The following is a 16,056-nucleotide window of genomic DNA, read 5'->3' on the forward strand; positions in this document are numbered from 1 at the left end:
GCACCAGCATCTGGTAAAACAGCAACTCTAGAATCCTTTCCTCAAACTTTTATTAAAAAAAAAAAAAAAAAAAAAAAAAAAAAAATTTTAACTTTTATTTTTAACAGACACAGAGAGACAGAGAGAGAGGAAGACACAAAATCCAAAGCAGGGTCCAGGCTCTGAGCTGTCAGCACAGAGCCCCACGTGGGGCTGGAACCCACCAGCTGTGAGATCATGACCTGAGCTGAAGTCCCAGGCTTAATGGACTGAGCCACCCAGGCGCCCCTCCACAGACTTTCATTAAGAACCAAATTAGTGGTGGGTTTGTGCTATGCGACAAGCACCCAACGGATCCAGATTCAGTGCCTGACCTCTAAGAGCTCACGGGTCACACATAAGATGACGAGGCGTATACTGCAAACATGAACGCTAGGAGGTGCAAAGTAACCAACCCAGGCCACTGTGAACGTGGCCACCCAAGAAATGTTTCGCCAACACCGATTCCAAAGTCGGGAAAACAGTCCTAAGCTATCCCAACCAGCAACTGCCCCGACAACCCAGCTGGGATCTGTGCAAGTTTCACGGCCTAACCCGGAAATACTACCGCCTTGAAAGAGCAAACGCCCACTGCAGAACGAGTAAACTACCTTTCCCATCGTGCATCACTCAAAACCTCCCAGCATCCTCTACGCCTCCGGTTGCCTGTCGTCTTTTCCTAAAGCTCAGGATATTCAGGACTTCATCTCCCAGGATGCCTTTTGACAAGTTGACCCTGCGCATGCGCCAAGAGGCGGGCCCTCCTTGCCCTCATGACCCCGCCTCTGTTCTACCGCCGCCATTTTTTCAGAGACTTTCATCCGGCAGCCGACGGCGTTTTTTTTCTTAAAGGAGAAGCGACAACTCAAAAAATTTTCCCCTTCTTTCCGCAAGACCTGGCGGCGCTGGGGACAGAAAGGCCACAGACAGGAAAGTGGGGTCGGGGTGGAGGCAGAAGAACGCCAAAGCTACTTCCGCGGCTTAAGGAAGAAGGATAGAAAGAGCCCTGTGGCATTAGCGGCTCCTTAGGGAGGCAGGTGCGCGCGCAGCCAGTCCAGGGTGCGCGCGAGGCGGGGAAAAAGGTGCGTTTTCCTCCCACCAATCTCCTCGCGGGACCTGCTCCTCCCACTGCCCCTAGCGCGCGTTGAGCTCGTGGGGCGGGGGAAGGGGGAGGAAGGTCACTTTAGGATTGTCGCGAGACGCAGCCGTTTAACGGTGAGAACGGGTGCGCGGGGAAGGAAACCTCGCGCGCTCCCTTAGAGCCGTTTCCTGATTGGTTGAAGGAAGGGGTGGGGGAGGGAACCTGGTACGTCGCTGCGTGAGAGGCCGCGAGGGGCAGGGCGAAGAAGCCGTCCCTCCTCTCCGATTGGTCCGCTGCACGTCTGTGGCGGGCGCGCGCGCCGCCAGCGGTAGCGGGCCTTGAGTGGCAGGGGGTGGGGGGGGGCGCCCTCGGAGCCGGGCGGAGGGGAGGGGGGAAAGAGGAGCGCTGAGTGAGATTGAGCCGGACGCTCCGGGAGGCGAAGGGGGCGGGGGGAGCAGCGCCGCGGCCGCCGCCGCCTCCGCCTCCGCCGCCTGGGACGAGGGGGTGGGGGACGGACGAGCCCCGATGCCGGGGGAGACGGAAGAGCCGAGACCCCCGGAGCAGCAGGACCAGGAAGGGGGAGAGGCGGCGGCGGCCAAGGCGGCTCCGGAGGAGCCCCAACAACAGCCCCCTGAGGCGGCGGCGGCGGCGGCGCCTGCAGGGACCACTAGCAGCCGCGTGCTGAGGGGAGGTCGGGACCGGGGCCGGGCCGCTGCGGCCGCCGCCGCCGCCGCTGTGTCTCGCCGGAGGAAGGCCGAGTATCCCCGCCGGCGGAGGAGCAGCCCCAGCGCCAGGCCTCCCGACGCCCCAGGGCAGCAGTCCCAGGCCGCGAAGCCCCCGTCTCCAGCTCAGGGCAAGAAGAGTCCGCGACTCCTGTGAGTAACGCAGTCTTTCAGGCGGTGGGAAAGACCCCCCTCTGTCCGCACGCAACCCTCTCGGCTCCCGTAGCACCCACTCCACGTGACATCCTGCCTGCTCTGCCCCCTGCCGGCTCGCGCGCCAGATGTCACACCGCCTCCCTGCTAGCTGTCCCATCGCTCCTCTCTGGCCCTCCCCCGTGCCCTCCGTCCGCGGGGCCACTTCCCCTCTCCCCGAGGTCGTCCTTTGTGGGATACACCTTTCCTGCGCCTTTAGCGGCCCTCCTCTTCCCCGCCGCCGCAGGCTTCGCCCGCACTCTGGCATCTGCACTCCCTTTGTCAGCCTGTCCCTTCCCCTCGTAAGGCGGCTCTCCAGTATTACATCACATCCCCATTAGGAAATCAACAGCACGGTCTTGGCTTCTGAAGTGTGTGGCCCCCACCCCCCCTTCCCATTAATTAGCTCGAGAGCCAGTTGTATGAGCAGCTTTACGTAGTTTGTTCCACTCTGCTGAATTTTCACATCACGTTTCACTTGTTTTAGGAATCTGGTGCTTAGGGTGAAACGTGGCTCTGCCAATTTTAAGTGTAGTCTTTCACACAGCAGAATCAGATGGGTATCTTTTAGTGGTTTTCCTTTTATTTTATTTTATTTTATTTATTTATTTATTTATTTATTTATTTATTTTTAGTTTTCGCTTCTCTGCTTGTGCTTATGCTCCAACGTAGGAACTTCATCCTTAAAAGACAATTCTTCAAGGAATTCTGTTATCATCTAGTGATAATGGAGGGACCAGGAACATAAATATTTAAAGATGTTTCTATGTCGGAAATACTGAGTACGTGTGTTTGTAAATTGTGGAAATTAATCATATTAGCCATTGAATTCGTCGCTGAAAATATCATTTTTATCTTTCGACTTTCAAGTGAAAAAAATGGGTAAAAGGGAAAATTGGAGTGGGGAATTACAGTTTTAAGTGCCCCCTCCCAAAGATAGTGTGGCAAGATTTGGCTTATCCCAAATTTAAAACTTGAAAACACCTCTTCCAAAATTAAGACTTACGTCTGTGACTTGCATGCTTGTCTTAGAAGCCCCTCAGAAAGAGATAAAATTCAGAGGTGTTAGATGTACTTCAAATTTTTGAATGTTATTTAAGTTAACATAATCCAGAGAATTTGTTGTGTAAACTGCAATTCTGTGAACAAGGATCTGTGCATACAAATCATTTGGCTGCGATTGGGATTCTAATTCCTGTAGATTAATTCCAGTCACAAAAACTTTTAAGATTGTGTATTTAATCTCACCAGTTTGAAAAGAGCTATCATTACCCTTACTTGGATTAAGTTCCTTGGACAAATTTCTTCAACTGCATGTGCTTTAGTTTCATTGTTTATAGGAGCTAATGTTAATCCTTATGAGATGAATTAGAATTAAGTACAGCACGTGAAGCACTTAACACAAAGCCTAGTGCGTACTACATGCAGTCTTTGCTAAAAGTTAGTTTTGAGTGGTGGTAGCATACTAGAGACATAAGTGGTGCGTGGTGGTTTTATGGAAGCTCTGCAAAGTTGGGACTTTTTTTCCATTTCCTTCTTTTGCCACACCTGGGAAAGTTAATAACCTCATAATACATTTTTAAATGCCCTTCCATTCTCACCTACCCATCTGAGTAAAATATACCTAAACTTCCTTGCTCATTTCCCTCCCACTTTCCTACCAGTTTTACTTACAGAAATGATATCTCAACCTGATGACACCTACTGCAATAGTTTTTTTCCATTTCTTTGGTTTTTTTCCCCTAACTCTTGGCAAAAAAAGTACTTACGAGTCTTTTTACTTTAAAACAGTTGAACTTGGATGAAGATGACTTAATTAAATCCCTTCAGTTTTTTTTCTCCATATGATTCCCTGGGGGGAGAAAGATAGAGCCTTAATTCTTAGTGTCCTTTCCTCTTGTCCGGTATTGTAAAAGATAGTAGTGTTCTTTTACCTTCTCTTAGCCTCAGAACTGTCTCTTAATTTAAAGTTACACAATTTTGATCACATTGTTAAAATAAACTTTCCTAGTAATAATTTACTGCATGCCCTAGAAATCAAAGGAGTTCTAAAGCATTTCAGTTAACTAAACCATGATTGAGCAGTAACTGGGCCCGGTACCCTGTTGGGCGGGGCTTTATAAGGGTAAATGAGACATTGTCCTGGTCTTGAAGGACTTTGCAGTCTGAAGGGAAGATGCAGTGATTAGTGAAGGTTTGTGAAACATGTATGCATGGTTTACGGATTTTCAGAGTGCTAAAGTAACTTTAAAACTAATCAGTTAAAATTATTTAACCCTTCAAGATATTTCAAAAGGTTTTTTTCTTTCTTTTTTTTTAATGTTTGTTTATTTTGAGAGAGAGGAGGGGTCAGGAGGGAGGGACAGAGTGAGGGAGAGAGATAATCTCGTGCAGGCTCAATGGTTTCACTGCAGAGCCTGACGCAGGGTTCAGTCTTGGGGCTCAGTCTCACAAAGCATGGGATCATGACCTGAGCTTAAATCAAGAGTTGGATGCTTAACCACATTACCCACTGAGCCACCCAGGCACTTCTCGTGAGGTTTTGAGTATCAGTTTACTGAACCCTGGTCAAGTATTCTCTGACCTTCTTCTCTATTTTCCTAACAACATATGGCAATTTTTTAAAAAGAAGGAAGAGATTTAATCTCTGTCTTAATTACTTGTTCTTTTCAGGTTCTTTTACATATTTCAACGTTTCCTCCTATAAATTCTCAGTAATAGCTGTTTCACCTACATTTGTTTCTCTTGATTGAAGAGACAGCAAAGTGTACAGAAGTTTAAAAGGTTAATAACTACAGGGATTTGGATTGTTTGAAACCTCTTTTTTTGTTAGAAGGCAAAGTAATGAAGTAGAAAAAGATTGGACTAGATAGTTTCTGCTCCCAGCTTTCTACTACTCACTAAGTGACCTTGGGCAAGTTACTTAAGCTCTTTAAATTAGTGTCTTCATCAATAACTGACAATTTATGATTTGTGAAGTTAGCTTTATAATTAAGTGATAACTAGGTTACAGTTTTTAATATACATTTATGCTTGTAACAATGTTTTCGTTTACATTGAAACATTCAAAAGTTAACAGGAAATCCTTATGGAAGGAAATGATTTTTCAGTGAATTCGCTCAAAAGAAAGGCATAAAGTTAAATGCTAGAAACATTTTAAAATAAAACTTTAAGGCTAATTATAAGAAAAGATAAACCAAATATGAAGAAAGGTTTTTATATCAGTACTATTGAAGAATTTGGTTCGTCATTTGCTGTATTTTGGCCAATAAGCTTAAGAGTTCAGATTCTTATATTTTAATTGCAGATGTTTATATGCATGTCTAATTTTTATTTTATTAATAACATTTTTTAAATGTTTATTTTTGAGAGAGATAGACACAGTGTGAGCAAAGGATGGGGCAGAGAGAGAGAGGGAGACACAGAATCTGAAGCAGGCTCCAGGCTCTGAGCTGTCAGCACAGAGCCTGATGTGGGGCTCAGACCCACAAACCATGAGATCATGACCTGAGCCAAAGTTGGACGCTTAATCGACCGAGTCGCCCAGGCACCCCTAATCCACGTCTCATTTTAAAGTATATGTACATTTCTCGGGACGCCTGGGTGGTTCAGTTGGTTAAGTGTCTGACTTCTGCTCAGGTCATGATCTCATGGTTTGTGAGTTCTAGCCATGCATGTGGCTCACTGGTGTCAGTGCAGATCCCACTTCAGATCCTCTGTTCCCTTCTCTCTCTGCCTCTCCCCGCCACTCTCCCATGCGCTCGCTCTCTCTCTCTCTCTCTCTCTCAAAAATATTTTTAAAAAAAACTATATGTACATTTCTACCATTTTTTTTTTCTGAATTCATCAAGTTAAAACATCTGCTTTTTACTAATACGGAAACTAATTCTTAAACTAAGAGTAGGTTAGATTGCAAAAAAGGCTTCTTTTTGTTCTACCATGATCATAAGGCCTGTGTTTAGCCAATGCACTTTGTGTAAAACTTCAATAAATACTTTTTTAAACTTCTAGGTATTGAGTAACCCTATTGGCTAAAATGGAGTATTCTTAGAGGGACTACTACAGGTTTCGGGGGAGGTTACAAATGAAGGAAACAAATATTGCTCTATTTTCTGGTACATGGCATTCCATTTTTGGTGTATTTTCTTGCTTAAAGTAAAATGGTAGTAAACCTTTGGGTGACACTTTCTTGCTATTTCCTTTTGTAAGGTGTCATGATAATGGGAATGAAAAGGCAGTAATATTCTGAATTGAAACAGCTTTTGAGACTCTTTGGAGAAAGCTCCAGTTGTAGAAGTTTAAAATTCTGAGCTTTCCTCTTATGGTGATCAATATGGTAATAGAAACATGTTAGCATTCCAAACGGTTTTTGGAAAGTTTATTGCCTAGTTTCAAAATTTAGCAATTAAATCTGTACTTCTCCTTTAGAGTTAGGATGATTAGCAGTTATGTTAATTATTAACTGGGATGTTGATAATATAATTTAAAACAAAATTATAATACCAAGCTTTAAAAAAAAAAAAAGTGGGATGAGAAAATGATAGCTGTTCTTTCTAAGGAGAACAGATTTTGTATTATGCTATGGCTTCTGTATTTGGACATTCTTTTATTACATAAGATTTTCATTTATATCAGGGTTACTTTCAAAAAGTAGAAAAAAACCAAACCAACTTTGTACTGCTTCAGAAATACTGTGTGACATCTTTACAATACAGATCCAAGACCTGAGGACTTTTGAATTTGGGTAATGACTCCAGGGGCAGGGGTTCATTTTACCACACTCAACAGTTATGAATGATAGAAATGTTAACAAATTTAAGACAAGATAGTAACATTTTTAAAAATCCATTTATAACACATAAAACTCTTTGCTGTTGCTATCTAATTTGTAAAGTACAAATTATATTTATTTCTAAGGTCCAGTCTTTTGCCTTTGTAGAACTAGATTTTGACTTGGGTATAACAAATGAATAATTTGGGGTTTTCTGTTAGGTTCATTAAATTTTTCTTGTGAAAATTGTCAAGTATACACAAAATAGAGAAAAAAGTGCAGTGAAATCTCCATAGTTGTCAAGATTTTGCTCGTTACCTCTATCTCCCTTCTCCTCCCCGCTTTTTTTTTGACAGACATACCTTAGAGAAAATCTCAAATGTTTTATTTCACCCCTAGTTACTGCGTTTAGTAAAATAAGGACATTTTCTTACATAACCACTTAATATAATAAAATCAGCAATATTTCCTTTGTATTAATCTTTTTATAGTTAGAAACTGTCTTGAAGAATACTGTAACTATGTGCTGTCAGATATGATAGCTGTTTAAATTTACATTAATCAAAATTAAAAATTCATTTCCTCAATTACATAAGCTATTCCAAGCACTCAGTAGCCACATGTGACTATCATATTGGAAAGTGCAGATATATAATATTTTCATCATTGCAGAAAGTTCTATTGACCACACTACTCTAGGTGCTTTCTGTATCACTCTGGAGATGAACCTGAAAGAGATAAATATCTGTGTTTTAAGAATGCGTGCAAGATTGTTCTTTTAATAGTTGATTCTCATTTCTTTCAGATGCGTGGACAAAGTAACAACTGACAAAGGTAAGACTTGAGCATTCTTATCTGTCATGTACATTACACTGGTTGTTTTATAATCTGATAGAAAATAGAATAAACTGCAGCCTAATGATTCAGATTGTTCTCATTTAAAAGTGATTTTTATTTAGTAAAAAATTATTTGTGTGATTAGAACCTATTTAGATGCTAGGTTTGGGCAAGTGGAACATTTTGGCATTATTTGGAAACCTAATCAGTGGGAAATCAGATTATCTCATTTTAGTTTATTGCAATTTGTTTTTAGCTATATGGTTTTTTAGTAAAGTAACAGAAATGATACACAATATACAGAGTAAAGTATAGACAAAATCTTGGTGCCTGTAGAGACTCAAATTATAAATGCAGTTTGAAGAATGTGAGAAGAAAAGTGTTCTAAGATTTCATTCAGCCTGATGAATCATTAAATGGGATCATTAGACTGTTTCTCTTTAAAAGAGTTTTACCAAACCAAATATAGATATTAAATGTAGTCTTCTGCTTATCTGGATTATGAAAGAAAGCTAATGTCCACCTTTTCAAAAACAAAAAACAACTTTTTTTTTTTTAAAAAGACTTTATTCTGGCTTTGCAGATTGGATTATTAAAATGGCCCCTAACATGCTGGGCCAGTTGCTCAGTCATTATATGTATATATTTTTTCTAGTTATTGCCTGCATTTCTTGATGCTAAATCAAATATGCAGCATCCGTTTTAAGACTGGAACAAGTGTACTTTTAAGTGCATTTCATTTATTGTGTCTGACAAATCTACTAACTGAGGCTTGGCCAATTATGTATGTACATGTGTTTATGTATGTATGTGTTTATATACGTACATATGTTCATATATATTAAGATTTTTCTCTTCATAAAGAATGCTTTGAGAAAATGTAACATGTATAAGGCAAGTTTAAAACCTGGATTTTAATGCCATGTAGAAGAATGACAGTGTGATTAGGAACCAGTGACTTAAATTGGTGGCTGCTTTGTAAATAATTAGATACCAGTTACCAGGTTTTTTTTCCCTCTGAATTTTAGAACCTGAGGCTAGTATTTCATATCAGGCAGAAATATTTATTCTAGGCAAGTTTTTTTGTGTAGAAAACTTTGCATGACCAGTTTGCTGCTCTTACTTGGAAAATAGAGTCTGCCAAGAATGGAAGGTCTAACGTTCCTTATTCAGAGATCATTTTGAAATGTTACGTTGTGAAGAAAACGTAGACAGGTGGCAATCAAGTACCAGAGCAGTTTTTATTAAAACAAAAGACAAAATCCTCAGCTTGCCTTTATTAGAGCTAAAGTTGTTTGATGTGTCTAAAGAGTATGTATAAAGAAATTATTTTGGGTTGCCTTGAGGAGAACTTGGAGGATGTGGTGGTAATTTTGAATCTCTGTTGGAGATAAATTAATTGCTCTTTGCATAGATGTCTTAAACCAGAAATTGGCTTGTTACATAGCTGTGCAGCTGTGGAGAGATTAAACTGCATTCTGGGTAGCTCAGTCTCCATCAGTTCACTCAATTCACTAGTTAAATGCTCCAAATCTCTAGTTAGAGCTCAGCACTTGAATTCAAGTTCTGCCTTTTATTGCAAATAATATCAATACCTCAAAATCCAGTGAACATTCAGTAAAAGGTAACTGTAAAATTTTGAAGAAATAGATACTCTCCAGCTCTCATTTTCATCTCTTCATTGCGGCTGTTCAACTCTGAACAGTATATAGGCACGTAAGAAAACTGTATCTTATGTACATTTAAACAACTAGACCAGGGAATACAGAAGTGGAGGCTGTGGTGGTCACTTTTCCCTAGGCTTTTAAATTCACCTCGATTCTTACCCTTTTTCTTGTCATTTAACTTCTCAGAAAGTTGTTCTGTTACTCTGGAATAGTTTTCATGTTCAGTTGGCTGCATTTTAACTGAAGTAACTCAACTCATTCCAAAGTTATTCAAAATTTTGAGCAGGTTTTTGACATTTTCTAGAGGTACTACTAATTCTGTTCCTTAATATTGACAAGATGTTTTCAGGATTGTTTTTAACTCTTACTTACTCCAAACAGCGTGAAACTATATCCTTTCCTTCAGTCAAAGATAAGAACCTTGGACCTGTTTAAACAAATAATGTTGCATACACACAAAAAACAACTTGTTGTTTTAAAATTATGAAGTTGCAAAGTGCCATGTTGATTGTTTTACACTTGAAATAGTAAAGAAACATATTTGTATTGGTTCCTGTTCTTGTGTTTATTTAACCCAGATAGGTATATGTAAAACAAATGGAAAATGAAAATATATAAAAACAAATGGAGATTTGCAAAGATAGTGTTTATTAATTCATTGAACAAGTAGTTGTTGAGCATCGCATTATGTGTCCAGCAGCATTCTAGGTACTAGGTTGTGCTGGTAATTAAATCAGTGCAGTGAAACAGTTGATTAAAATAATGTGGTTCAGAGTTTGATGAAGTTACGATGTCATGGGAAGACCCCTTTTGAGCAGGTGACTTTGTAACTGAGACCTGAGTGTGCATGTAGATAGCTGAAGAGCATTCCACACAGAAGAAGCAAAAAGGGAAAAACTTGAAACGTAAAAGTTTAGTTTACCATTGCCAGCTTCCAAGAGTGTTAGCAGAAATTTTGAGGGATGGAGCCTAGCAGGTTCCTTTTTAACTTTGCTCTCTGTTTTCATTCTGTTCTCTGTTTTCAGCTAATGTTATTCTTATGGTAATAAGTATAGTGATAGTTTGCCACAATGCAATGTAGTTTATTAGTAATTCCAGTGTTACTTTATCCACTAATTTTAATTTCTTTACTTTCAAACCTCCAACTAAAACTGCCCAAGATGAAACCTTATTTAAAAAAAAAAAAAGGAGACTATAATATCTTAATGTTTACTAAAGTGAGTTTCAAGTGTTTCATGGAATAATAAGTATTTACAGAGTCAAATGTGCTAGGTGTTTGAGTCATCAGTGTGTTAGTTTTTTTTTTATTGCAGGGCCTCTCAGATTTTGTTTGTTGAGTAGTGAGCAATAAAAATACCAAAATGTGCAGTAACTCCCTAACTTAATTGACTATAAGAACCCCCCCCCCCCCCCCCCCGCTTTTTTAAGGGATAGCTGATAAAATTAGAATTTGTGGAAAACACTTCGGAGCACTGAGTGCTTAAAAATTTGATTGTATTAAACTCCGGGTTTCACCTTTTATTCAGAATTCTTTTACTGTTTTCAGTTACTCTTCTTGTTACAGGGTAGTAACGTTTAGAAAACATTACCTAGACAGAGTCATCAAATAAGTTCATTATAGATCTGGGAATTTACTTAAATTGTTACGAGCTTTGATTATTTGCCTTATCTAATTTATAATCAACATAATATCTGGAATTATTACTAAAATATTAGCTTGTTTTGTTATTTCTTTCCTGGATCACATCCTCCATTTTTGTGTTCATTGATCTAATTTATATGTTATAGCTCTGTATTCCTTTCTTTTAAAAATTGGAATTTATTTATTTATTTTTTTTTAAATTTTTTTTTTTTCAACGTTTTTTATTTATTTTTGGGACAGAGAGAGACAGAGCATGAACGGGGGAGGGGCAGAGAGAGAGGGAGACACAGAATCGGAAGCAGGCTCCAGGCTCTGAGCCATCAGCCCAGAGCCTGACGCGGGGCTCGAACTCACGGACCGCGAGATCGTGACCTGGCTGAAGTCGGACGCTTAACCGACTGCGCCACCCAGGCGCCCAAATTGGAATTTATTTTTAACAATTTTTATAGTTTTAATTTCATCAGACTATTTCATTTTTCCTATGTTGGAATATCTTGGATTATTTCTTATCCTGTCATTTCCAGTACCCTTAAACAATATTTGTGTTATTCTTAACTATATAGAACAGGCTTCCCACCTGTTTTACCTACTCCCATTGAGAAAAATCTAACTTTAATTTTTCCATTTGAGTTTTTGTACAAAGGATGATGTGAGAAGTTACTTAGGACATTGTCTTCACAATTCTTATTTTGAGTCTCCTGGCTGATAACCTGGTGTCCCTAGTTAAAATCTTACTGGTTTTGAATAGGAAAGAGCTCTGAAAGGAGAATCACTAGGCAAAAAAAAAAGGGGGGGGGGGCATATACTTAGTTTCAGTCTTAACTCTCAAATATATGATCACTTTTAACGGAAGCATTCTTCACAAATTCAATAATACTCTTCTAAAGTTGGCTTAAATATAAGTTTAAAAAAGAGCCTTGCTTTCCTTGATTTCTCTTAATACTGCTGACGCTGGAATATTTCAAAATGGACTTTACTAATTATTTATGAGAAACAAAGAGCTAATTATAGAAATATACAGAGTAGTCTGATCAGGTTTCAGAAACTCAAGTTTCTGACTGTTACGATAATGTTCATGTCTCAAATGGCTGACAGTACATAGCATTTTATCTGTCCTATTTTGTTCCTAGCTCTTTATCTTAAGGTAACAGGAGCTATATTATTTCTGTCAGTAGGAGAATGATCTACTCAGACATCCAGTTCCTCATTGGGAATGCCCCATATCCTTTAAACTATTTTTCTTGTTCAAATACCTAGACCTCCTGTGGTTCTTGCTCTCTGTTCTAGTTTTCTAGAAGTGCAGACATACCTCTTGTGGGGATTGTGACATGGGCTCAGAAAGCCCATGGGCTTATCAACTCATTTCAGTTGTGGGATGTTTTATCAGATAAACGAGTCTTTCCCTTACATACAAAGAAATAACTTTGTAACAGTTTGCCCATTATGATTCAACTTACAAAGAAACCATCTCTCACAACACTTATAAGTTAATTTTGTAATGTAGAGTAATTATTTTGTGTTGAGATCCAGTTCCTGCCACAACCACTTGAGAGATGCAGCAGAATGCCCTGGTGGAAGCAAACTGAAGCATGAGTGGACAAGAACCTCTGACAAAAAGGACTTAGCTATGATTTCATGCCCCCTGACCTTCTAAGTCCAAGAAGGATCAAGCTCCTCTGAATTAAAACTAGCCACATTGATCTAACTACATCAAGGCAAAGCCCCCTTTAGCTTCAGTGCAAGTAATTCTCTTAGACGTAACTGTGATTCTGCCCTCTGCCTGCCTACCTCATTGCTGTTTTGATCCCAGTTAATCTCCCAACTTGTATCCTAGCTTCTTTGTAATTTTGCCTCTTTTGAGAATTTCTAAACCCTATTTTCTTTACTGTGACTCTTCCTAAACTCTTGTATCACTTCTCTATTGCCATGTAACCTTCCAAAAGTTCAATAGTTTAAAATACAGAAACTTGTTGTTTTTCAGTTGGGCTGTTCCCTCTTCTCTTTGGTCTTTCAGTCTAGACATTTTCGGGTCGTGGTGGCCTCAGAGCAGTTTGCAAAAAGATTGAGGGCAAAATCTGCAAGGCATCTTGATGCTGCCTCACATAATACAAGATCAACATACAAAAATCAGTTGTATTCCTGTATGTGAGTAACAAAAATGTTGAAATTATAAAATTATACCATTTACAGGAGCATCAAAAAATAGGTGTTAGGGATAAATGTTACAAGACATGAAAGACTTAAACATTGGAAAGTGCAAAACACTTGAATGAAATTAATGACTTAAATAAATGGAATGAATGATGTACCTTGTTCATGGGTTTGAAGGCTCAGTATTGTTAAGATGTCATTTCTCTCCATACTGATCTACAAATGAAATGTAATCCAAATTCCAATACAGGTTGTTTTGGAGAGTTTCAACCTTGTAAACCTCTTGAGAAGGTCTTGGTAACCTTTAGGAATTCACAGACTATACTTTGAAAGCCTGTAGCTTACACTGATCAGGAATCCCACCATGTGTCTAAGAGTGGGATCGAGTCTTTCAGGAAAGAGAAGGAGGCAAATAGATGCTTGGTGGGCATCCAACCATGGCTACTACACATGTATATTCTGTAATTTATTTAACCCTTACCTGATTGAAGGACACTTGATATTTCTGTTCTTTTTTCCTAGGATTACAGGTGATCTTTTTGAAAGTCGGTTAAGATATGCCATACATATGCACAAGCTCGCTTACCATAAATGTATGGCTTTGTGAATATTCACAAGGCAAGCCCAGTCATGTGGTCATTACCCAGGTCAAGTAACAGAACCTGATCCCTACCCCTAAGTGTAACCACCATTCTGACTTTGAACAGCGCAAATTTGTTTTGCCATTTTTTGGATTCTGTATAAGTGGAGTAATATAGCATGTACTCTTGTGTAGGGCTTCTTTGCTTTCCATTGTGTAAGGTTTCTCTAGGTTGTGTGTGTTATAGATTGTTCATTTTCATCGTCGTACAGTGTTCCCCCGTGAGAGTGTATCATGGTTTATTCATTTTACTGTTGATTGGCATTTGGGTAGCTTTTAGTTACTGGCCTTTATGTCTAGTGCTGTGATGCATATTTTATTAATAAGATTTTACTGAGATACAACTTATATATCATAAAATACACCTATTTCAAGTGTATAATTCTGTCTACATAGGTTTTCCTTTTCTGGGCACTTTATAAACAGACTTGTGTATAGAATATGTGTTTTTGCGTTTGGCTTCTTTTACTGCATAATTTTGAGGTTAATCCATATTATAGCATGTATCGATATTTTCATTCCTTTGTGTAGTACTTCTTTGTTTGGAAATATTCTATTTGATTTATCCATTTATCAGTTGATCCACTTTTTTGCTATCATGAGTAATGATACTCTGAATATTGATGGGCAAGTTTTTGAATGGATGTATGTTTTTATTTCTTTTAGGTCGATATCTAGGAGTAGAATTTTTAGATTGTAACTGATAAATGTATGTTTAAGGGCCTGGCAAAGAGTTTTCCATAGTGGCTATGACATTTATGTTCTCTAGTGATAGATGAGGATTTCTTTTGCTCCACAACCTCACCGGTGTTTGTTACTTTCATTCCACTCTTCTGTTAAGTCAGCTGCTTTAGGATTGTGGGGCACATGGTAAGGGCAGTGAATTCCATGAGCCATAGGTCCATTGCTGCATTTCATTTGCTGAGAAGTGAGTTCCTTGTTCAGAAGAAATGGTGTGTGGAAAACCATGACTGGGATAAGACATTATGTAAGTCCACAAATGGTATTTTTCACAGAAGCACTGTATGCAGGGAAGGCAAATCCTTAACCAGATGTCGATTCCACAAAGAACAAAACATTGCCACTTCCATGGTGTGGGTGGTCCATTATAATGAACCTGTCATTAAGTAGCTGGATGATAACCCTGGGGAATGGTGCCATATCAGGGACTCAGTGTTGGTCTCTGCTGCTAGCAGTGGTACTCAGAAGTATCTATACCCATTTGGCCTTGGTGAGACTCTGGGTTTGGTTTCCAGCAATCTCAGCTCTGTAGCTGTAGGAGATCGGGATTTCTTTCAGCGCAGGCATAGAAACTTTCAGGTCATTTATATGGTACTTGAGCTAGGAATTTAAATCCCTAAGCACATCCCTATCTTTCCCAACTTCATCTAGTGTCATTAGAAGCAACTAGCCAATTTTCTGCTCATTTAACTTGAAATATTCTAAGGTATTGACTACATAATAGCCAGAACCTTGTCTGTTATTAAAGAAATATTTGATCAGGAGTATCCATTGGTGATTTTTTTGCCATAGACTTTCAGTGTTCTCTTTACTACCAAAAATAGAGTCATTAGGGCCTTTAAATCAATTAAAGAAACGATTCCAGAAACACAGAACTAATTCAGAAAGCTCATCCTTAAGATTCTGTTCTTCTTGGAAGTTTATAGCAACATAGGCCTTCCTCAAGAAGCAAGAAAAATCTCAAACAACCTAACCTTACACCTAAAGGAGATAGAAAAATAAGAACAACAAAACCCAAACACAGTAGTAGGAAGGAAATAATAAAGATTAGAGCAGAAATAAGCAAAATAGAAACTTAAAAAAAAAAAGAAGATCAATAAAACCAGGAGCTATTTCTTTGAGAAATCAACAAAATTGATAAACCTTTAGCCAGACTCATTAAAGAGAGAGAACTCAAGCAAAATCAGAAATGAAAGAGGAGAAATAAAAACCAACACCACGAAATACAAAGGATTATAAGAGAATATTATGAAAAGTTGTATGTCAAAAAATTGGACAACCTGTAAGAAATAGATAAATTCCTAGAAACATATAACCCCCTAAAACTGAATCAGAAGAAATAGAAAATGTTTACGGACTGATGATGAGTAATGAAATTGAATCAGTAATCAAAAAACTCCCAACAAACAGAAGTCTAGGACCAAATGGCCTCACAAATGAATTCTACCAAACATTTAAAGAAGAGTTAATACCTATTCTTAAACTATTCCAAAAACTAAAAAAGGAGGGAAAGCTTCCAAATTCATTCTGTGAAGCCAGCATTACCTTGATACCAACACCAGATAAAGACATCACAAAAAAAGAACTACAGGCT

The 16,056-nt window shown here is 39.1% G+C and overlaps 2 protein-coding genes across 4 annotated transcripts in view; one reads left to right on the top strand and one right to left on the bottom strand.

The window, feature by feature from the left end:
- LPXN (leupaxin) overlaps nucleotides 1–1,510 on the bottom strand; it is a 41,196-nt gene extending 39,686 nt beyond the window's left edge. Inside the window, exon 1 of the mRNA XM_058689077.1 lies at nucleotides 630–1,510. Coding sequence (XP_058545060.1) covers nucleotides 630–645 — 16 coding nt within the window. The 5' untranslated portion in view covers nucleotides 646–1,510. The remainder of the gene's footprint in view (nucleotides 1–629) is intronic.
- The window catches only part of ZFP91 (ZFP91 zinc finger protein, atypical E3 ubiquitin ligase), a 46,435-nt gene continuing 31,889 nt past the window's right edge, over nucleotides 1,511–16,056 (top strand). For all 3 annotated transcript variants that reach the window (XM_058689073.1, XM_058689075.1, XM_058689074.1), the window contains exons 1-2: nucleotides 1,511–1,974; nucleotides 7,590–7,618. In XM_058689073.1, coding sequence (XP_058545056.1) covers nucleotides 1,625–1,974; nucleotides 7,590–7,618 — 379 coding nt within the window. In that variant the 5' untranslated portion in view covers nucleotides 1,511–1,624. The remainder of the gene's footprint in view (nucleotides 1,975–7,589; nucleotides 7,619–16,056) is intronic.

The sequence above is a fragment of the Neofelis nebulosa genome, chromosome 10 (assembly GCF_028018385.1).
Source record: "Neofelis nebulosa isolate mNeoNeb1 chromosome 10, mNeoNeb1.pri, whole genome shotgun sequence".
Taxonomy (NCBI): Eukaryota; Metazoa; Chordata; class Mammalia; order Carnivora; family Felidae; genus Neofelis; species Neofelis nebulosa.